The following is a 22,316-nucleotide window of genomic DNA, read 5'->3' as shown; positions in this document are numbered from 1 at the left end:
TCTAATACGATAACTTGAGATTGACACAGCTGCTCTTCAGTCTGCAACCTACTGCTTTCTGTCTTTAAGCAGACCCTGTGCTGATACCAATAGAAGAATATGGCCTCTGGTGCTTCCAGTCTGAGTTTGGAAACATGGCACGTGCTGAAGTGTGAGATTAATGAGCCACACTCTTCAGACTAGAGATTGTCCTTTGTGATAATAGAGCCAAACATTCATCTATTAAATGCACTTTCTCAGACCGTTAGGTTAAAATAATAAAATTAATCACACCTCAGAGTGTTTCAATAAAATAAACATCCCAATAGTAACTTGTTACCCAACAGAAATCACATATCTTAAGGAAAGAATTCCTTTCACTAGGCCTAGAAAAGCTGGTGGATACTAATATAGGTAATTCATAGTCACAGACTAAACTAGAGTTTATGTCCAATCTGCAGTATTGGATTTAGGATTAAGGCAGTAGCTAGAACTGTACATTCTGCACACAAATATAGCTCTTAGCAGTGTTAACATCACAAAGACGTGATCTCATCCAAAATAAGAATTCCTGGGTTTTGGTCCTAGAATTTCCAGCAGTCGTCATTTTAATTTTTGTTAAATATATGTAATATTTCACAAAACAAAACACCTCATTGTCATCTGAATTGAGAAACTCGGCAGCCATTAAAAAAAAAAGTTCTATCCTTCATCACTCTGGAAACATGCTTAAGAGCGTGACTCAGATGTATCCTTTGCAGTTGTATGAAAAGAAAAACCCAACACCAGAAATCCTGCTGTATTAGCATGCTGAAAGAAGTGAAAATTATATCTTGTCACTGTTTATTTCTAATCAGATGTTAGGCTTTGTAGAAGAAATGGGTTTTCTTAATATTTGTTTGCTGGACTGCAATCCAGCACATCTGCAGAAGGATTTGTTGGGTTTTATTGAGGCACGGGTGGCAGCTACAAAACGCTGGAGCGGTGTGTGTCGCACTGAGCTGATGCAGGTAATGCAATCTCTGAAGAACTGAGTGCTCATTTTAGGAACGCTTGGTGTCTCATCAGGGCATCTGTAACACGTTCCTTTTGGCAAACGTGATGCTGAATCTTTGTATTAACGCTGCATGGATAAGGTTGAAATGCCCCCCGTGATGCTGAGGAGCCCAGAGCCAGGTCTAAAAGCCCCAGCAGTTACTGGGGCCTCTGTGCTATTTCTCTCTAAAATATGTTTCTCTTTGAACGCTTTACGAAAAATAAGCTGCGTTTACTTTGTTCCCGGCTAGGGCAGGACACTGCTTTAGTGGAATATAAGAGGCATTTCGTGAGAAAAGCAGGAATTTCTCGCCCGGGGCTGATCTGCAGGGGTTGTTTGGGGACCATCGCATGGCTTCGGCCAGCTGTGAGGCAGAGCTGCGCTGCTCCGGTCCGGCTCCAAGCACGGCCCGGCCCAGCGCCGCCAGGGGCCGCTCCACAGCGCCTCGGCTCCCGGCCCGGCGGCTCCTCCTCCCGCCACCCCTCCCCTTTCCCAGGCTCCTCTCCAGGTAAACAGCGATGGCCGCCGAGGAAGGAGGTGGCGGACGCCGTAACATGGGGAACCACCTGCAGCTGGTGCCTGGTAACGGGGGAGGAGGGGGGGGGAGGCAGGGCTGGGGACGGCTGCGAGGGGCGGGGGAGGAGCCGGGGGGGACGGCGGGCCGCTGGTGTCGAATGCGGCAGCGGGCCTGGAGCCGCCCTGCCCGCCGGTACCGCCCGGCCCGGGCCGTGTGGGCCCGCCTGCCCCGGGCTGCGGGCTGTCAGCGCAGGCCTCTCCCATCTCTGGCTGCCTCGTGTTGGCAGCGGGGCTGTGCGGGGGCTGTCACTGCCGAGCAGCGATCTGTGAACTGAGGGCGCAATTCTGTAGTGGGTGAAGACATTGAGGAACTGTGCAGCTGGTCAGGGGAAAGGTGCCGAGAAGATGTAGGTCCTACCAAAGTTAGCAAATGCGGATAATCTGCTTGCTAGATTTGGGCCGCTCTGAAACCAGATGGAATTGGAAGGAGTTGTTTGCTGATTTGGAAAGGCTCTGCTCCAGCTCGGTGCTCTGCAGTGCCAGTAGGGAGCAGGGAAAAGCAGGAGGTGCAGGAGAGCAGTGCTGGATTGCACGGTGCCCTTTGCAGAGCAGTTTGCACAGCAGCCTGCTTCGTCTGCCCACAGCAGAATCCTGGTGAAGGTGCCTGCTGTATATTAAGGTCCATTTTTAAAAAGATTATTTAGAATGTGGTGCCTCCAAACTGACATGAGCTCATGTTTTTGGCTCCGGAAGCAACTCCTGCTAAACTGGAAAAAAAATATATATTATTTCAGTAGAAGCATGTACCTAGTGGCGAGTCAGTCTTGCCAGTAACCACCGTAATTTGCTGTGGAGGGAAATAGTAGGAGAATGCTTATTTCAAACAATGTAAAAACACCAGCCTTAGTATTTCCTGCCCTGTTTGTGTTTGTTAAATGAGGTTTGTATTTCCTCGGTTCTGCACAAAGATGTCGGCAGTGGGTCAGGATGAGCATCCAAGAGTGCCTGGCCTGCACCGAGGGAAGTGAGAGCATGCTCACAGTCAAGCTCTTGCTAATTGAGAAATTAAAAAATCAACTAAAACACAATTAAGAGTGATGAAGATACAGTTCCGTTTGTCTTTCGTCTCTCAGTCCTGTAGAGTGACCAAGAGGAGTGTGAGGATGGTGTTTTTTCCACGTTCTCGTGCTGCTGCTGCTGCAGTGAAATGAGTCATCATTCCTCCCAGCCTTCCAGATTGCCTCTGCCAGCACACAGCCGTTAGGGTGTGATTTTGGCAAGGCATGCAAAAGTTTGCGGGGTGCAGGGTGCAGTCACTCTCAGATGAACTGTTAACTCCTATTGTGTTCAGAAAAGCAAATGAAACTGCCTTTCTCTCACAAGCTATTAAAAAGTGCTAATGATTCATGCGACTTAATGAGTGCAAGTAAACCAGAATGTGGTTTCTGATGGAGGTGGCTTCCCTTCCCCCCAGCCCACAGTGCTGCTCCAGAACCACCCAAAAACTTCTTCCTGCTCTGCCCCTGCAAAAGGCTAGAGATTGATGGCCCTCTTCTACGTTTTAAACTTTTTGCAACCACTGATGTTTAGGATTCCTGACTGCATATCACAGAATAAGTAAATTATGCAGAAATTAATATTTTTTTTACAATAATGAAGGAAGTGGTGTCTTATTGCTTTAAGTTAATTAACGAAATAGCAAAGAGAGTCTGTAACCTGTTTTCTGCTGGATCATTTCTGATTGAGATGAATACAATGCAGGATGGATTTGAAACATCAGTGGGTTGTGCTGTTCCTCCTACAGACGAAGTATGCAGTGCAGTAAAGCATGCAGGTTTTTGGGTTTTCTTTAGTGAATTAAAACAGAAACACAAACAGCGCTGTTGGGATTGTCCACTGTCAGCAGCTACCGATGTAAGAATCCTGCAGAAGTTGCAAGGTTTATAACATCTGTTTCAGATGTAGGGTGGTATGTAATTATTGTAGGTGTTTGAAGTGTAAGGAAATAGGGTGGAGTAATGCAATACAATCACCCACGTGCAGTAATGACATTGAATTCTTTTGGGTGGATGCACAGGCCTACGTTATAATTCACAGCATGGACAGTGAAACCAGCATTTTAGACACGCCTTGTTTGTTATCTTCAGTGTGATTTTTTTATATTTACTTCTCAACGTACATATGGATTTTATACCGATAAACGCAAAATAAAACATGCAAGCAACTTAGTTGTGTTCTTGCTTGAAAGCAATTTTGGGATTGATTCTAGGCTAGAAATGACATGAAAATAGTAATCCTTAACTATGATTTTGTACTTGAAATTCTCTCCAGAGTCGTAATATTGCTTTCCTTTGTAGTTTGGGCCTTTCTGTGTGTGCAGTGCTGGCTTTTGTGATTGTGTTTGGTATACACAGCGGAGAGATCGACAGCAGTGAAATTGTCTAGGAACATCAGCAAGGGTATTTGCCTGAGTACAAAGCTTCAGGTTGCTTGTAGCTCAGTTGCTTTATGTACTTAGTTGTATTGTTCAGTTTTGTACCACGTCAAGTGGTGCATTCAGCCTCCTACAGGAAATTAAGTTGGTTGGCATCCTTGTGTTGCAGACAGAAAGCATTCAGAACTGAAGTAGAAAACAACTTCTGAAGTGAAAATCTGAACCGGCAGAATTTGTGCGTTATCAGCTGCCCAAAAAACTTGTTCCTGAGCTGTTCAAAAATACATCACCTGCTTCTGAGTCTTTCTACAGTGCAATGATTTTGCTATAACAACAAGAAAATTATTTACCAACAGCAAAACTGCTTCCCAGTGGAAGGCAATGGCCCGGGGATATTGAAGGCATTTCTGTGATTCTCTGATTTTTCTCAGTATTTTTATCTGTGCTGGTTGATGTGTACACAGCATTCTGTGTGTGCTTGTTAGCAGAGAGCGAGGAAGAGGATGACAACGAGATGGAAGTTGAAGACCAGGATGGTAAAGAAGCCGAAAAGCCAAACATGATTAATTTTGACACCAGTTTGCCAACATCACACGTGGTATGTCTTCCTCCAGATATCTTCCATTAACTATGTTTCAGAGCAGCTTTGATTGTTTTTACGTGACTCTGTCGTAAAAACCTTGGCTCTTATTTCGTTTTATCACGGATGTTACCGTGACTTATTGTGTTCAGTATTTAGGTTCTGATATGGAAGAGTTTCACGGGAGAACACTGCACGATGATGACAGCTGTCAGGTGATTCCAGTGTTGCCCCACGTGATGGTGATGTTGATTCCTGGACAGACGTTACCCCTTCAGCTTTTCCACCCCCAAGAGGTTAGCATGGTGCGGAATTTAATTCAGAAAGACAGAACATTTGCTGTTCTTGCATACAGGTAAAATACATGGGTGAGTTTGCTGATGGTACGCAGCATGTGTTTTTAGCACAATTTCTTTGGATAGTAAATCAAGTGCAGTTCTGTGGTGAAAACTAAGTTGTGGTTTGAAATCGTTAGATAAAAATATTCTTCCAGCACACTGTGAAAAGTAGCATCTGTGACAGTAGATCTGTGACAGCATCACATTTAATTAAGAAAAGCAGAAAGTGTCCTTGTTTGAGCACGCTCCTGATTTTGCTGTTTGAATGCATTGCCTCTGTTTTACTTACAGCAGTCTTGGTCTGAAATGTGAAAATTTGATCGTTGTTCTGAACCTTTATTGCCATGGGGGTGTATTTGCTTGCTTTGTGTATAAGCAAGCACAGATGGAGGTTTGACAGTAGAGGCATGTGAGATGGTAGAGAAGTGGAAAAGGCTTATGTGTCCCAAAAGAAGAGGGAGCATTTCTCCCTCTTATTTGCCATTTACTGTGGTTTAATTATGTAGGAAGTGGAGTAGTTATTTTTAGGAAGTCAGTCTGAAGAAGTTTGGTACGTTCAGAGTCTGCTTTTCAAGTTGCTGAGCCCTGTATTCCTAGATTCTTACCTCTACCTCCTTAAAGTAAAGCCAAATAGCAGAAAAAATCACACCAACATTAGAATTAGATTTTAAAATGGGGAAAAAATGTTTGCAGCAGTTTGAAGGCATTTCACCACATTTAGCTTTTTGATTAAGGCTGGGTTGCAAGATTTTACAGTCAGTGCAGATGGATTAACATGAGGTGTCTGAACTGTCCTATTTGAAGGGTACTTACCTTTTTAAATTCTGTTGCTTTTAGTAATGTACGTGAAAGGGAAGCACATTTTGGAACAACAGCAGAAATATATGCCTACAGAGAAGAGCAGGAATATGGAATTGAAACAGTCAAAGTAAAAGCAATAGGAAGACAGAGATTCAAGGTGCTTGAAATACGAACCCAGTCAGACGGGTAAGAAAAGAATGTGTTTGATCTTGCATACTGCAAATCTTGTTTGATCAAGAACATTTATCTGTCACTGCTGCTGCATGTGGCCTTTCAGTCACACAGTTGGCTCATTAGTGTTTTTATACTTAATCAGCGGGTTCTGCAGCTGTGTGTTTCAGTTGTAGCAACTAAGATTCTCTAAGTAACATCAGCCTGTAGGTTGATTTAACACGTGTGCAAAAGTATCTGTCAGAATTATTTTGGTTCTGAAAATTAAGCTGGAAATACCTCTGGCATCCATGTTTCAAACCAAATGTGAAATGAGAGGAGGCTGACCTCTATGGAGTGTGTGCCTTGTGTTGTCTTGTGGAAAGCCTCCCTGATACCAGCTTCCGTACCTCTGAAAACCTGTAACTTGCATTTTCTGAAGTCTTCTCTGGAGGTCTGCACAGGATATGTTCCACTGAACTTCATGTGCAGTTGCAGCTCTGAACTGCTGCAGGCAACGGTCTGACAATACAGCTAATAACCAAATGCTTGCTCTTTTTCTGTTCTGAGTGATCTTTAACTACTGAGCTTGAACAACGTACAGAAGCATCCCTGCATGGTTCAGATATGGAGAGGACAGTAACTGATCCCAAGAGGGGTGGTTTTCTTGGGGATGACTGGAGGCTGGTAGTAATATTGAAGGGATAAGTCACTTCTCTTGCTCGTTTTTCCTTCTGTAAAACATAAAAGCACCTTAAAATAATGATATGCATCTTATATTTCAGCATCTCTGGTGCATCATACTGTTAAAAATTAAATTCCTTCCTTCCAGGCAGTATTCTTGATAGCTGTGTAACTGTTATCAGATATGGTGGAATAGGTGACCTGGTTGATGGTAGAATATTAAAGGACGATCGGAGCTTATATCCTATTTCTGCTGATTTTGAACTCTAGCTTAGCACTTAAGCTTTTGTGGTTTCAAACTGCATTTCAGCTAAATGAGAGTTTGGTATGTAATAGCTGACTGTTAGTTTATTACCAAAGGTAACTCGAGGAGACAAAGATCTGAAAATCCACTGTGAGGTGGTAGAATATTGTATGTGTCTGCCACAGTCCAATAGCTAACCTGTGCTCTAAAACATATGGGCATCTTGTTGTATCTCATGGAAAAAGAAGTGACCTGGGAAAGGAAAAATAAACAGTGAGTAACTTTTGCTGAAAACATTCTGTAGGCCAGTGCAAAAACTATTGGGGAAGCAGCTAATTCTGGCTTTCAAAGGCAAATTAAGAATAGACAGAGGAATCTAGAATTCGTTGCTTCTACTTTGATTTTAGGTGTACTGAATTTCAGTGTACACCAGAGTCCAGTCAGCACAATGGCTTAACAAGTTAGCCAAGGCTGCGAGTTCCTGTTTTAGAGCAGCATGTGCTTGGTTTGTTAATAGGCTGCATGTTTCCTTAGGTAACTTGAATTACGTTAGCACAACGTAAACTCTGATATAACAGATTCCTGCTTAAATTCTGTAGTACCGTGTAGTACTTTTAGTAAGCACTAAAACCCAATTTTGATGCTCTTGTGTTTGTGTGTATCTCCATGGTTTCTTTCTTTTCTCAGAATCCAACAGGCTAAAGTACAAATCCTTCCTGAGCGAGTGCTGCCTTCAGCAATGGCAGCAGTACAGCTGCAGTCTCTCAGCCGACGTCACGTATTTCCTTCTTCAAAACCCACAGCGTGGCAGGATCGAGCTTTCCGTCAGTGGTGGCAGAAGTATCAGAAGGTTGGAAGCAAATTGTTTGTTTCTCATTACTGGTTTTCGTGGTATTGAATTCCATCTGTTTGTCTTCAGAGGCGGATGCACAGCTGGGATGCTGGATAGCAAGCTCCTGTTTTTTGTGTGTTCTTTTTTTAATTACAGACTGTGATTATTTATCAGCTAACCACAGTAGGGAAATGCATGCTGTATATGAGTTTCCTTTGTTTACTATTTTATACATGAACACGTCAGAGATGATGCTAATTGCTAAAGCTTATAGAAGCATTGGTAGAAAAAGCAGCAAGTGTTCTTTGTTTGTAGGTAGATCAGAAAAACATCCTGACTTTAAGTAGCCTGACAGTTTTCTCCATCGGTTCTGTTGTGACAAAACCTCCTCTGGAATTTCTAACTAGCCCTGTTGTTCGTAACACATTGGTTTTCCTCTTTAAAAATATATTTTTGAATTTGTCTTTGTCAGCTTAAGATACTTGAAATTGCTCATTAATCTCTTTCTTTCATTTTATATATTTATTCATTTGTACGAATTGATACGAAGTGCTTTCATCACCTTACATAGGATCAGTAATTGCTGTGGTTGCTGAGACATCAATCACTGATGGAGAAACGAGATGCTTTACCTAATTGCACTTACATTTTTGAACCATCTAGATTTCAGATATTCTTCTGAAAGGCAATAATTCCTTATTACTAAGTAGTAAAAGTGCTTACAATGCTGAGACAGATTTTCTGAGAAAGTCCAGGTCTTGTCTATCTTGCACAAAAGTTGTAGCACGCAGTGCATTTAGAGCTTCAGAAGCCTCATGAAATATTGGCAGTGATGGTGATGATTTGTTGTGTCCTTAAATAACCAGATGTCTGGTTTACACAAACAAAAGAGAGACACACATTGGTAAGATCTGCTAATATTAAATAAAAATTGTTTCTGATTTGGATTTCAGAGGAAGTTTTACTGTGCCAGTCTGACGTCTTGGCCTCCCTGGCTTTACTCTCTGTATGATGCTGTAAGTATTACCAAACAATATATATTTTGTTTTTTGTATCTGTTTACTGGATGATAGTTAGTTTTATTTTGTTGTCTCATAAGTGTATTTTAAGAAGGGTACAGCTGGTAGTTTACTGGGAAGAGTTGTAAAGGCTTCCCCTCTGTATGGTTGGTCCCTGGTGCTATGAGTGTGCATCTGCCATGCATGACTGAGGTTCAGGTTCCTGCTGTGTTGTCTTGGAGCAGAAAACTCAATCTTCTGTCCCACGTGCTCCACGTGAGTGTCCTAACCAGCACAGCACTTGATAGTCTCAGGTGGGTCTTTCCTGTTGGAGTCAGTTTACTTTTCAAAAAACTTGTATTTTTTTTCATATACTTAGGTGGAAAGGTGTATTTAATACATAAAGGGTCAGAGATGGAGGAGGCTAATTCTGCTTAGCCCATATCTATACGTGTCTAGAGTTTAAATAGTTATCTGCTTACGTCAAATGAGATTTAGAACTGTCGTGGGTTGTTTTTTGCCCATTTCCCATCTTGTTTTGTTTTTAGCTTAAGACATGGAGGTATGAAGTGTCTGTAGTTAGCATTTAAGACAGGAATTGTATCATGTCCACTAGGGAAAATAGTTTCCTGTACATTTTGCTTCTTTTTCCTAAGAGAACAGAAATACCTATGTCCTTATATTAGGCTTTTTTTCCTAACAAAAGGAAACCTTGATGGAAAGAGTCAAGAGGCAGCTACACGAATGGGATGAAAATCTTAAAGATGAGTCTCTTCCAACAAACCCGATAGGTATGATCTTCAGCTTATGAACTGAAAGTAGAATTAGGAAAAAGAAATCCTAACACCTAAGAGTGTGAGAATTACTTTCTATTGACAGTCCATTTCTGACTTCTGAAGTTTCACTTCAGTTGAGGAAATACTGGTAGCTGATGTTGTCATTAGCTTTGACAAGAACTCATAAAGAAATGAACATCCTCCAGTTGTTCTAAAACACTTTTAGTAAAAGAAATAAAACTCTCTTGTGCTCCTTATGGAGGGAATGTGATTTAAATGATTCATAAGAAAATGAGCCAAAAGCATATGAGATTGTTCAAGTTTTCTGCAGGTGTCTGGATGTACAGAGATGAGCTCTGAAAGTCCATTATGAAGCTACGTTTTAGCTCTCGGTCTGTAACTGAGTAGAACAGGCAGGTTTATTTCTTTCTGAAATTCTAACAGGCCTGCTACTTTCTCATTTCTAGATTTTTCTTACAGAGTTGCTGCTTGCCTGCCAATTGATGATGCCTTACGCATACAGTTGCTTAAAATAGGTAGTGCTATTCAGCGACTGCGGTGTGAATTAGATATTATGAACAAAGTGAGTACTGTTATACCTGTTATTTACTTTAAAATTCTTCTTCTCACCACCATAAAAAAAGAAAGCAACTTATCATCTCCTGTAACAAATAATACTTCTGGGCAGCGAGCCTGGGAGTTTTTATTTTTCCTTTGCCTTGAGAAGTTGGCTCAAGGAAGAAACTGATGTTCATTCTAGACTTATTTTGCAGCAAGAACCCTATTTGTTTTTGTTAGAAATCATATTTCAACACCGTGCTGCAGTGCCTTCTCCAAGAGATGGTGCTGTAAGTCCAGTGTTGCTGTTCCCAAACTTCTGAACATCAGGACCCCATATTGCCAGCACAGTGTACTGCAGTGAAGCAGTGTTGTGCTGTGAAGACTTCTTTTCAAAGATGTTTTAAAACAAGTGATCTTGTTTTCTTGCCACTCATGGCCATATAATGCATATAACATAGGCCACGTCATTTCATTTTTACGTGGTACGTCGCTTAATAATGTAACTCTTGTTTTATAATGCAAGTATTGGACCTCATGTTGAATCCATGTTTCAGTATTTCCAATAGCAGTTCAGATTGCCACTCGTGTTCCAAAGAGCAAACACTGAAAGAGTCACCAATATAGATAACATTGGTGGGGTGGTTGGTAGTGAGAATGTTCACTGTTGAATTTCTGGCTAGAGAGACCAAGTTTGGGTGACACATTCATCACAATGCACCTCCTGAAACGTGGTAACAAAGCCTTCTGCTGAGCTGATTAAAATGGTTCTTTTCTTGGCAGCATTAGTGATAAATTGTTTGGTTCTGCTTTATAAATATCGTAGGAGATAAATTACCCTGTCATCATAATGAAGAAAAAGGTCAATGTAGCATAGGTATTTATCTTGATTAATTTGAGACAATTGATCTACGGTGTTCTCAAATTTTAGAAAAACTTTAATGATTACATTTGTATTCATTCTACCTTTTCTGTGTTGTATCTCAGGTAACAAAGTTGGGTTTTTTTGTTTCTAAAGTAGCTTTCAAGGATCGTAGCAATTTGACTCTTATTGCTTACTCGGGTTTTTTAAGATTAAAAAAAGTGTATAGATTTTTAAGAATTAATCTTAATGATTGCCACGAGTAAGTAAAATGCATGCAAATTGTTATCCTTTGATAGAAAGAGTAAAACATAAGTGAGTGCTGCCCAGATAAACAGAGGAATCAGTACAAAGTTTGTTCTGAGAGAACAGAAGAGAAATGTTGTTATTTGCCCCTGTGCTGCCAAGTAACTGGAAATGAATGAAGTTATCCTCTTTTTTCTTGTTTCTCTTCTTCAAGTGTACATCTCTCTGTTGTAAGCAATGCCAAGACACAGAAATAACAACCAAGAATGAAATATTCAGGTGAGTTTATTGCTCCTAATCAATTAAAGCACATGATAGAGACTCGGGTTTTGAGGGCAACGTGATGATAACCCCCTTAAATGGGGTGGATCCCATAACAACGTCCTATCAGCTGCTCTCTAATAACTCATTACCTTTAACAAACAGCTGGGCAAGGTGCAGCTGAACATGAGAATATTGTAATCCTTACTTGGGCAATGAATGTCTGAACACCTTTTCTCAAACTCTGACAGAATTTTTAACTGTGTTTTACAGTTTATCCTTATGTGGACCCATGGCAGCGTATGTGAATCCTCATGGTTACATCCATGAAACCCTTACTGTATATAAAGCCTGCAATTTGAATCTCAGTGGACGACCATCAACAGAACACAGCTGGTTTCCTGGGTAATACTGTTCAGCTATTAGTAACAGTCATAAATTTGGTTGCAAATTTTCCTATTCCACTATGGCAAACACAGTGCATAAGCGCAGTTACTCTACTGAGGGTTTTTTGTTGGTTTTTATTTTTAAGACCTGAACTGAATGAATGTTACAGTATTTTATACTGACTCTGTCTTAATCAGATTACCACTGAAGCACTGATTACCACTGAATCTTTAAATGGTCTTGCTGTCTGGAAAAATGGCCAAATTAATTGTCAAGATGTAACAATCTGCCTAATATAATAGTCTTGTGCCAAAATGCCATTTGTTGCTTTAGATAAGCACACTTCAGGCATACATTCAAACCTTTAAATACTTTACCTCTTAACAAGAGCAGAAATGTGAAATTGTGTTTGAATTACAGTTTCACAAAACCATTCTTTATAGCTGTGTGTTTTTTTTTTACCAAATCACTTATCTGTGTGGTCCTTTCTGTGACATACTATCAGAAATCATTCTTCTATCCCGAATGCTTTAAGAACTTTCTCTCCTTGAAGGTTTTGGTTTGTTTGGTTTTTTTTTTGACAGGTACGCCTGGACTATAGCACAGTGCAGAATCTGTGGGAACCATATGGGCTGGAAGTTCACAGCTACCAAAAAGGATATGTCACCACAGAAATTCTGGGGATTGACACGGTCTGCTCTCCTGCCTCGGATTCCAGAAGCAGAGGACGAGTTGGGCCATGACAGATCTCCATTACTCTGCCTGTAATCCAGTCCCCTGCTTTGGAGATGAACAGGGAGTACTCTGTCTCTTAGATACATCCGCTTAGTTCTGCTTTTGATGCTCACTTAAAAACCAACAAAACAAGAACTCGCAGCCCAGAACGCTTTGCCTTCAGTGTGCAGCACGTTACGTTGTTTCAGACACGCTGAGGACTGAAGGTTGATTCTTAAGAATGACAGCTGTGGAGAGAAGGTGGCACGAGACGCCAGGAAATGAGTTCATTTGGACAGACTTGACTCTGAACTTTCTACTTCCTCTGAACTTTCATTTCAGGAAATGTTTGCTGCTATCAGCCTGCAGTGAAAGAAATAGAGTATAATTATGCAACGTATGATGTTAGATACTAGTATCTCATTGCAGGATATTTCCCTTACTTAAAATGTGTTTACGATGATGACTCCTGTTTCTAACTATGTGGAATACTTGCAATTTTAGTCTCGTGATGTTCATGAAATATTTGCTGAATAACCATCAAAGAGAGTACAAGACTGAAGGATTCTGTGTTGGTGATGTCAGTAGCAGTGGTGTAAATGGCAGAGCTGACTGCTGGGTGCAGCTAGAACAAGCATGCCAGAAAATTCCCTTTGAAACGAGCTTATATAAAGTATTTGTTCCTTAGAAGTTCTCTGGTGCATTGAGCATTTCTGACTTGTCTTTTAAATCTTAAATTATTTATACAGAATACACCGATCAGTTCCAGAAGATGAAACACACATTGTCATTTACCGTGGTTTATTTTACTTTTGAATGTAATTTTTGTATTTTTCAAAACAATTTCAGTGGGAGATCAGCTTACAGGAACGCGTGTCTATGATCCCCTGAAGTATTCTCCAATCTACCTAACTGGAGATTTTTCTCTAATATGTATTTTGAGAAGAGATTCAGCTAATCTTTTTTTTTCCTTCAGCTTTAGTATCATAAGGTAAAACTCTACATTATCACCTTACCTTGAAGAAACAAACTAACAGTGTTTTTCTCGTCCCACTCTTTTTCAGTTTGTTTCCTGAAATTCTGTCTGTGCTGCAGAAATGGATGCCAAAAGAGGGCAGCTTTTGCTACTGCTTGGTTGTTTTTTTTTCCCTTCAGAACAAATGCAGAATCTGAAGACAGCAAGATTTCATCAGTTTGTGAGTGTACATAGACACCTTTTTTTTTCTTGAAGCTATTGCATTCACTGTTTCTTCTGTGTACATTTTCAAGAACTTGCGTTGTTAAATACTGTGAGAATACTGCTTAAGGTTGAAGATGTAACCCAGTAATTGTTCTTTCCCAGTCGCATCAGACATGTAGCATGGACAGATTACTGCATTGAGAGGCCAAGGTCAGGCCTCTGCAAGGCAAGTGTGATCTGATCTCGTCTAAGTAGTACTTGTGACAGCAGAGCTTAGGGAAAATCCAGATGGGAAGATGCCAGATGCTGAAAGGCTGTTAGGATATTATGCTACGTATGTAGAAACTAATGGATGTGTAACTCAGGTTTCGTTCTTTGAAGCCTTCTACCTCTGTGCTTCTGTAATAACTTTGGTTTTCTCCATAGACACCTTTAATACCATCTTCAATTGTCTGTGCAGTACTCTGACTTGCCAGTGAACTATGAAAAGCAATAATTCTTTGAATAGAATTCTGAGCAAATAGAGGGTGAATGCGCTCATTTTCTTATAGAAACCATTGTGTTTATGTAATAAGCTTTCAGAAGACTAAAATAAGGAGTAGTATGTGAGACTGAAATCTGTGCACCTAGATAACCACTAGAATCACACTTAGCTTCCCCCTCACTCCCTGCATTCACACAGAGCCACCCGTGGCTTAGCTGTAGGCTTGGATTGCTTTTTCCCCTCTGAGATACTCAAGTATCTCTGCTGCCATTTGCTTTCAGTAAGTGAGGCTTTCAGGATGATCATTTCCTCAGCTCTCCCTGGACTTCACAAGGTGTTTTGGGTTTTGGCTGAGTCTTTCAGATGGTCTGAATTAAAAATGGCATTATGTTCACAGTGCTTAAATACAAAATGGGCATATTTTTGGTATTGTATGTATATATATATATTTATATACACACAGTCAAGTGTAGCTAATATTACCAAGTGAGACAACTCACAAGTAAATTAGCACTAACTTTATCTTAGTATTGATGATTTTTCATCAGCCCAACCTTGTGTGAATTGTTTCCCATTTGTAAGCCTATGACTGCTGGCTGAAAACAAGCATAATTCAGCTTGCTGTAAAACTGGGGGATCCTGTCATGGTGAAGCTGGCAGTTAAAGTGCTACAAAATGCACAGCCAGCATGTGACTTCCAACGTGGATGTAGAATCATGGGAGGCTCAATACGTTGATGAATGCTCTCTATGCTTTTATCTTTTTTTTTTTGAGAAAAAACTACTAGAATGTTGGGATTGTGGAAATTTATTACTGGCAAATACAGCCCTCATGAGCTTTTGAGAGTTAAGTGCAAAGAAAATCAGCACATCTTACAGCAGTAGCTACATTTACTACATTCAGTGGCTGGCACGTGGCTTCATGCTGTAATTAATCCAACTGATGTGCTGGCTGCTGCCAGGAGAGTTTTTCTCCCACTGTAATTTCGCTTATTATGGGAGAGCTGGGAATTACACAGCCATGGGATGGGCGTGCTGGTAGCACAGCCGTGGCCTTGCTGGGTCTGGTGAAAGGATTAAAGGTATTTTGGGGTGGGGGAACCCACAGGGGGGTTGCCCTGTTGTAGTATTGCTGCAATCACATAACAGTGTCATACAATCAGAGCCTGTAATATTGCAAGCTTTCCTATAGCTTAGTTTTGATGACTGCATAGAATGATAACAGGATACTTGCACACTTGTTCTAAGAAGTTCTAGCTGTTCTTTTTTTTAACAATAATGCTATTTTTGTATGCGCTGCAATTCATTTTGTTCCTTTTGTAGTCGATCACCTTTACTTGCTTTGTACAAGCTCTGGAAGGTGTAGCACATTCTCTGCTTTCACTCTTCCTCTGTCTGCCTTCTGGGACAAGTTTTCAGGAAAATCTCGTTGCTTGCAAACATTTGCAAAGAATAAAATTAAATTTGTTTCAAATTGGTCTTAGCGGATGCGGTTTCTGCTGACTGTTGGAAGAAAGAAAATGTCTGGTTTAACACTGCTCAGGTTTTAAACCACAGTGCTTTCAGAAAATGATGGTAAGGCAGGTTAAGAGCGATGATGGGCCACTGGCTGCCAGTGGGACCCAGCCCTGTGAGCCGAGGCGTCCGCTCAGGCTGGGGGTGAAGCCTGTTGATTACAATGGGGATTGCTGTAGAGCTTCTGCACAAAGGCAGGGGCAGCTGCCTGGGGACCTGTCTCCACAGGCCTCGTATTTCTTTTGCTATAGCTTCATCTGAAGGTACAGTGACTAAATGGGGCTATAGGATGGCAGTTCAGGCTGTACGCAGGTAGTGGAGCATGCTGAATTGAATTCCAGACTCGTGGAGAGCTATTGTCTTATCAGGTTATGAAGAAATTATCTGAAATGTCAAAGCTTTAAATCCTCATCCCATTGCACAGCTCAGCAATGAGGATTGCTGTTAGTCATGCTGCCACCATTCTGTGTTAAATAGCAACCTGTTGAAGCTGGGAGAATCTTTTAAGGGCCAAAAAGGAGTGATTTCCTTACCACAATATTCCGTGGGATTTGCTGATTTATTTTAGTTTGGAAGAATGTTCAACTAGCTGAAAAAGCCCTGACATAAGACTAGGTGAGACCTATAGATGTTATCTGCAGCTTAGTAGCATTTGTAGAGAAATGATAAAGGGGTCACACATGGGATATGTGCTCCTGCATGCTGAATCTTAGAGTGCTTTTCTGGACCTGGTAGATGTTGCTTTCAGTGCTGTGAGGCTAAATTTAAAAGCTTGAGCTGAGTCTGAATACTGAGGCACCCATCTCCATGCAGTTTGTGTTTTCCTCTATGCTCTTGTTTCTCCCTACCCAACAGTACCTCTGTTACAGTACGTGAGGAGAAGAAGGCTAGTATTGCCATCAAAAAACAATTAGAGCCCTAATTCCTCAAGAGTCTAATTCAAATTAGTAAGCCATTTGTGTCTCTGCAACATGGCAAAGTAACAGAATAAGAATCCTGCTTTTAAGTGTAGCCCATGTTCCCATGTATACTTATTTATTGTGCAAGCTGTAAATACAGCACTGCACTTTCCCCAGGGTGAACGGTGAAAAGGGCTGAGTTGTAAACTTAACAGTTAACAGAGCATGCCACAATTCATAGGTGTACAGAAAACAGTTTCCAGAGATGAATGTATACTGGAGATGAGAACCCACTGCATTCGTGCCTGGAAACCCAGTGCAGCCCTTGGCCCAGTCCACCGTGGTGAGCAGAGAAACAGAAAGAAAGTGTACTTACCACAGGCTGCTAAGAGATCACTGTAGAGTTTTTCAGGGCTCCAAGTGGAGCCATTGCTCCTCAGTGTGTTTATAAATGCTCTGGAGGCAAAGCTGAGAAGCATGCTAACAGTTTGCAGCTGAGTCAGGGGAAATGAGGAACAGCTGTTGTCTCTCCCCAGGTCACCACGCCAGTGTTCAAGCAGTTTGGGTAAGAACCAACCTCCCTTCCTTCCTCCTTCCTGTCCCATTTCTCTTGAATCCCATGTTACAGAACATGCTTTACACACATTCCCACCTGCAGTATGATAGCACAAAATGTTTTCTCCTTTATTGTTACCTTTTACGCTTTCTTCACACAACTTAACAACTCTTCTTTATCCATGCAGTACCCACTCTTCTTCCATTCCTCCCGTAACTGCTGCAGTGCTGAGCCAATTTCTTTCCCACAAGTTATGCCCATTTTCCGCAGATCATGGCCACTGACAGGAAAAGTAGGAACAGTCCACTGCTGCATTTCTTTTAAAAGCTGCTCTTCTCCCTGGTACTTCAGCAGTTCTAATATTTTGGAAATCGTATTTGCTTCCCTAGACTGAAAAAAAAAGAGGATGTATTAGGAGAAACTAGATAACAATCCGAACTCTGAACATCTGTACCTCTCTCTCATTAGTTTTAAAACTCAGCCTGGGACTGGAGAGTCCAGCAAATGCTTGAAAACTTCATGAACTTCGTTTAGTAGCTTTTTAACCATTATCTTTAACCTGCTGCTGGAGAGGGATTCACACTTTCCCTGTGGGAGGAAGTCCTCTCTGCTGACACTGACCTCTTTCTCCTCAGTTACTGCAATAAAAGTGCAGAACTTCACTTTCAGATTACTTGAAATTCACTCTGGAAGATGTTGTGTGTTTAACAGTACTTGGTGAAGAACACAAAGCACTGTTCCAGGCACTATGCAGACTCTGAATACGCAACTGAAGGATTTGAATTTCACATGAAATCCTTTGAGGTCCAGATCCTGTCTCATGCTTTAATGCAGTAGGAGAACTCAGTGGAGCCAGTACAGCAAACCCTCAGTCCCCAGCTGTGTTCAGAGGCCACACTTTCAGCTGACCCTGTCCATCCTGACTGGTTTTTAAGTCTAGTAAAAACGTTGCTAGAGAACGCAAGCTGCTTGGATCAGCTAAGATTGGTTTTCAGTTTTAATATCTATTTTTAAAAATTTACTTCAGTCAAACAACAGAAGCTAAGAAACTGTTTGTCTCTTTGTAAAACTAAACTCCGCTAAAGAACAGACATTTCTGTTGCTGCAAAAACAGGACATTGCAAAAACACTTGTCTATTTCTGCTCTCCTCTCTAGATTCAAAGCAAATGGAAAAAGCCCCCAAAACTTTAATTTATTGGATCTATTATTGTTAATATTGGATGATATTCCTGCAGTTAATGTAGTGATACTGCACTGGAAGCAGTCTAACTGTGGCTACCAGTTCTTGTCAATACAGCTCATCTTCCTAATGCAAACATCACCATCTTGACAATCCTGGCGCCATGCACAGTGGAAGGGCTGCTCATCTTGTAAGGCCCATGGCTCTCTTTGGCACTCTGTACAACTGGAAACTCGTGGTTTACTCGAGAAGCCAAGTGCAGCAATATCAAGTACACTTACATCCATTATGAAGTCTTGATATGGTTTCAGTGGTTCTGGCCCCGTCGCTTTAGTTAACTCCTCACGGTGTTTCAGCAGAAAGAAGCCAAGGTTCTTCTCCTCTTTTGAGATTTTCAGCCTCAAATCAAGGTTTGTTACATCATCCTTCACCTTGAACAATGACGTCAGAACAGTCATGGGTTTTGGACACAAATTTTCAGTATTTTTACTGACTCTGTCAAGTTCCTCCAGATTTCCATTACCTGGTAAACCTGAAGAGAAAAAGTTCAATAAGGCGTTAACAAGAAACAGGGACATTAACAAAGGTAAAAACAAACAAGTTTCATCTCCTTTGCCGTGCTGCAATTGCTTGATTTCCAATTCCTGTAACATTTACAGTCATCTAACTTTACCTATGTATTGAGCGACGTCCAGCTCATACAGAAGTCGAACCAAATGATTTACGTGGTTTCCAATTAGAATTTTTTTCAGTTCCACCCAAATCCTTTCTCCTGATATCCCAGCCAAACCTTTGGCATTTTCTTTAATTGCTTGCAGGGTGCTCGATTCGTGATCGCCAGGTTTTTCTGCAATCCTCCCATAAAACCTGCCCAAAGAAAACAGCTCCATGTTAATTTTGCCAATCATTTCTTATTGCTACTCACAGAATTAAGTCATGGCAAATGCTGATTACATTAAAATAGTGGAGGACAAAAACATTATAGTTTCTGAAATCTCTGCAACATTTTTCTGCCATGAAGCTTAAAGCTCCTGCCTGCTCTTTCAATTTCACCAAGAGTATAAAAGAGAAAACTGCAGAGAGATTATATGAGATTATATGAGGTGCAGAAGTTCAGTGCCAAAAAAAAAAGGCACAAGGTAGGTTACGTTGTTACACTGTCCAAAGCAAATAGATCAATCCTGATCAGATTTACTCTCCTCCCCCTCTCCCAGACTGCACGAAGCTTCAGGGCAAAGTAACTGCACTTCTGTTGGTTACAGATGGACATCAATAAACTTATTACTTTGTTTTAAACTAGAGTTGAAACAGTACTGTTACAAAGACTGTTTGCAAAGGACAGCGTATTTCTTGCTCGCATAGAGAAAACAGAAGCCAAAAATATGCTTCTCTCATCATTTTGTGAGGAAAAAACATTGTCTGAATTTTGGTTCACAACCTTCTCCATGGAACTCCATTTCTGTGTCTCCAATGAGTCATCAGAAGTACTTATTTATACCATCTCTTCATCCAGACAAGGTGAAAGCTGGTACCTGAAATATCTTAGGATTCGTAAATAATCTTCTTGTATTCTTGCGCTTGCCTTTCCCACAAATCTTATTTTCTTGTTCTTTAAGTCTTCATATCCATTAAAGAAATCATACAGCATCCCATCCAAGCCTAGAAGATGAAAAAACATCAACAGGAATTTAGAAACACTCTTATTTGAAAATGCAGAGGACAAATGGTGTCACTTGCTGTGAGTTGCCATATCTGTGCAGACCTTTTGGCTGACAGCAGTATAAACCAACAGAACGCAAAAAGGAGAGGGAAAATTTACTGGCGTGATTTGAAAAGTGGTGTTTGATCTACGTATTTTCTTTTGCATAGTTTTACCTAAAAACATGGAATTGATGGTCAGATCCCTCCTTTCAGCATCCTTTTCCCAGTCGGTGGTGAATTCCACCTCTGCGTGGCGTCCATCGGTGACAATATCTATTCTGAGAGTGGTAATTTCAAAATTCTGTTCATGGAGCTGAAAATCCCACAGAGATCGTTATTTCAACGTGGATACAGATACAAAGGCTATCTATTTTCCTGCCCCACGTTGGTTTGCATGTAGGCAGCTTGAGCACAAACTGTACGCAAACACACGCTGTGCTTCCACACGGAGCTGACACTGAAACTCACAGATGCCTCAGAACAGAGCTCATTTCCACATAAACCGTCTGCAGGAAGGTGCCTGCAGGCTAAAAGCAAAGGAACGTGCAGACAGAGGAAGGCAGGACCCGAGAAAGCAGGAGGCTTCCCCACCTGCTACGGACTGTAAGAGAAAACCCACAGCCCGACCGCGAACCAACCCTGGCCGTGATGGTTCCGTGTTTTTCTCCTTTGTTATTGATCAGCCGAACCCCAGCAGACGTGAACATCTCCTTCATCTCTTCGGGTGTAGCCGTAGTGGCGAAATCCACATCTTGAGGCGTCATTCCGCTCAGCAAATCCCTCACGGCCCCTCCCGCGATTCTCAGCTCGTAGTTCTTCTTCTCAAACAATTCTGACAAGGAGAAAAAAACAGTCGAGAACAGAAACGGAGCTGCCCCAGCCCCCACCTGTGAGGGACCCGGAGCCGCCACAGCCCCCACCTGTGAGGGACCCGGAGCCGCCACAGCCCCTCCCGTGAGGCCCCGCCCGGCCCTCACCTGCCACACTGCGCAGCCCCGGTGTGAAGAGCGCCTGGAACTGCGGGGATTGCAGCCTCATGGCGCGCGCCGCGCGGTGCCGCAGCCGAAGAGGCGGAAGCAGCCGAGCCCTGCAGGGCAGAAGCAACACCTCAGCCCACATCTGGGGAGAAACAGAGAAACGCCGCGTCAGCCCGCGGGCCCGAGCAACGGGGAGAGGCCCCTCGCAGGAGCGTCGCACTCACCCGCCAGCTGCCGGCCTCGCTAGGCCCGGGGAGCGGCTCCGTGCGGCCCCGGCGCGGCGCAGCGCGATGAGATCAGCGGCGCGACCCGGCCACGCCCCCCGCCCTCCCCCTTAGTCTGCTCGCGGGCGCCCCCTGCCGGCCGATCCGCGCATCGCTGCTCACCCTCCGCCTCGCTCCGTAACCGCGGTCCCGCAGTAGCGCCCCGCGCTGCGCTGTTTGTTTCTCAGCCCCGTCCCACGGCGGTGCGGAAGCACGCGTCAGTACGGTGTGCAGAGAACAACCGCCGCCGTCCCATCCCCACCGTGCCCGTGTTCCTCGGGAAACAGCTCTAAACACCTCCACGTGTTGTGAAACCTTCAGGGTCCATCCGTGCGCTGGTTGCGAGGTCCCGTCAGCGATCCTGAAACAGCTTTAAGCGCTGTGGCTGCTGAACTGCGTGCAGGAGCAGCTCCTGAGTTCGTTCAGCTTTTAACGTGTGGAAACATTTGGGTGGGAGCCCTGTGCCAAATCCCAGGCCCAGCTGGGGGTGCCCGTCTGCTCTCCACGCCGTGCCGTCACGCTGCTGGTTCCATGTGTGAGATTTGCAGAGCGGTGCTACAGAGCTGCTCAAACACACCGCTTGGTTGCCTTTGAAGTTCCAAGCCGGAATAAATCTGTCTCGGCCAAAAATGCTTTGTACCTGAAAAGAGATGTTATACAGATCTGTTCAGCCTTTCAAGCACCCAACAGATCAGCACTTCGCTGCAGAAAGGAGAGTGCTTGTGAGCACAAAAGGGTTTTGGGGAATGACCTATTGCCAAAAACATCTCACATTTACAATAATTTTGTCAGGCTTGTGTAAGAACATAAGAACATAACCTTTTCTTACGTGTTCTTTTTGTGACTGCTTCTTTTGTTAAATATCCTGCCTCACCTTTAGAAACAACCTCTTTTCTGCTGTAACGCCGAGCTGCAGCTGTCAGAGCTCCCTGCTCAACAGTTAGCTGTTTATTCAGGAGTGCACAGATACAGAAAACAGGGCACCTCATGTATCTCTGTGCCTCCTGGCAGGATTTCCTTACAACTCTCATTCCTGGCTGACTTTGTCTAAAGGTGCCCAGCCATCGTTTCCTCTGCCCCCCCAGCACTGAACGTGTTCCCTTTGTACCTAACCTGATTTTTACCTGTCATTACCTTTTATTTCTAGCTCCCCACTGCAATGGAC

At 42.5% G+C, this 22,316-nt stretch overlaps 2 protein-coding genes across 4 annotated transcripts; one reads left to right on the top strand and one right to left on the bottom strand.

The window, feature by feature from the left end:
* Positions 1–1,507: 1,507 nt before the first annotated feature.
* CRBN (cereblon) lies at positions 1,508–15,533 on the top strand. 2 transcript variants are annotated; one of them, XM_042880822.1, is made up of 11 exons: positions 1,508–1,597; positions 4,454–4,563; positions 4,698–4,900; positions 5,721–5,870; positions 7,450–7,612; positions 8,548–8,610; positions 9,299–9,383; positions 9,836–9,951; positions 11,249–11,313; positions 11,569–11,700; positions 12,267–15,533. In XM_042880822.1, exons 1-11 carry the CDS (start codon positions 1,534–1,536, stop codon positions 12,448–12,450), a joined length of 1,335 nt encoding a protein of 444 aa, XP_042736756.1. In that variant the 5' UTR covers positions 1,508–1,533; the 3' UTR covers positions 12,451–15,533. The 2 variants fall into 2 exon arrangements, with proteins under 2 accessions (XP_042736756.1, XP_042736755.1); XM_042880821.1 differs by having other exon boundaries at positions 4,451–4,563.
* Positions 11,302–21,161, bottom strand: TRNT1 (tRNA nucleotidyl transferase 1). 2 transcript variants are annotated; one of them, XM_042880824.1, is made up of 9 exons: positions 21,113–21,161; positions 20,889–21,030; positions 20,550–20,743; positions 20,086–20,224; positions 19,743–19,869; positions 18,884–19,077; positions 18,492–18,742; positions 17,168–17,419; positions 11,302–12,759 (listed from the first exon to the last, which is right to left on the bottom strand). In XM_042880824.1, the coding sequence occupies exons 2-8, from the start codon at positions 21,028–21,030 to the stop codon at positions 17,171–17,173; spliced, it is 1,296 nt and encodes a 431-aa protein (XP_042736758.1). In that variant the 5' UTR covers positions 21,113–21,161; the 3' UTR covers positions 11,302–12,759; positions 17,168–17,170. The 2 variants fall into 2 exon arrangements, with proteins under 2 accessions (XP_042736758.1, XP_042736757.1); XM_042880823.1 differs by lacking the exon at positions 11,302–12,759 and having other exon boundaries at positions 17,134–17,419.
* Between the last annotated feature and the right edge of the window lie 1,155 nt (positions 21,162–22,316).

Source organism: Lagopus leucura, unplaced genomic scaffold (genome assembly GCF_019238085.1).
Source record: "Lagopus leucura isolate 7727_CA_CO unplaced genomic scaffold, USGS_WTPT01 Super-Scaffold_100028, whole genome shotgun sequence".
NCBI classification, from domain to species: domain Eukaryota; kingdom Metazoa; phylum Chordata; class Aves; order Galliformes; family Phasianidae; genus Lagopus; species Lagopus leucura.
The sequence above is the reverse complement of the archived record's forward strand: the minus strand, read 5'-3'. Positions and strand labels throughout refer to the sequence as shown.

Bases quoted from the DNA above. Each gene is read 5' to 3' on its own strand.
- CRBN (XM_042880821.1), top strand. From the start codon at position 1,534: ATGGCCGCCGAGGAAGGAGGTGGCGGACGCCGTAACATGGGGAACCAC. The intron at 8,611-9,298 runs GTAAGTATTACC...TCCTAACAAAAG, and splicing joins TTTACTCTCTGTATGATGCT to GAAACCTTGATGGAAAGAGT. The intron at 11,314-11,568 runs GTGAGTTTATTG...TGTGTTTTACAG, and splicing joins ACCAAGAATGAAATATTCAG to TTTATCCTTATGTGGACCCA.
- TRNT1 (XM_042880824.1), bottom strand. From the start codon at position 21,030: ATGTGGGCTGAGGTGTTGCTTCTGCCCTGCAGGGCTCGGCTGCTTCCG. The intron at 20,225-20,549 runs GTTGGTTCGCGG...TGGGATTTTCAG, and splicing joins ACGGAACCATCACGGCCAGG to CTCCATGAACAGAATTTTGA. The intron at 17,420-18,491 runs GTAAGTGTACTT...TTTTTTTTTCAG, and splicing joins ATCAAGACTTCATAATGGAT to TCTAGGGAAGCAAATACGAT.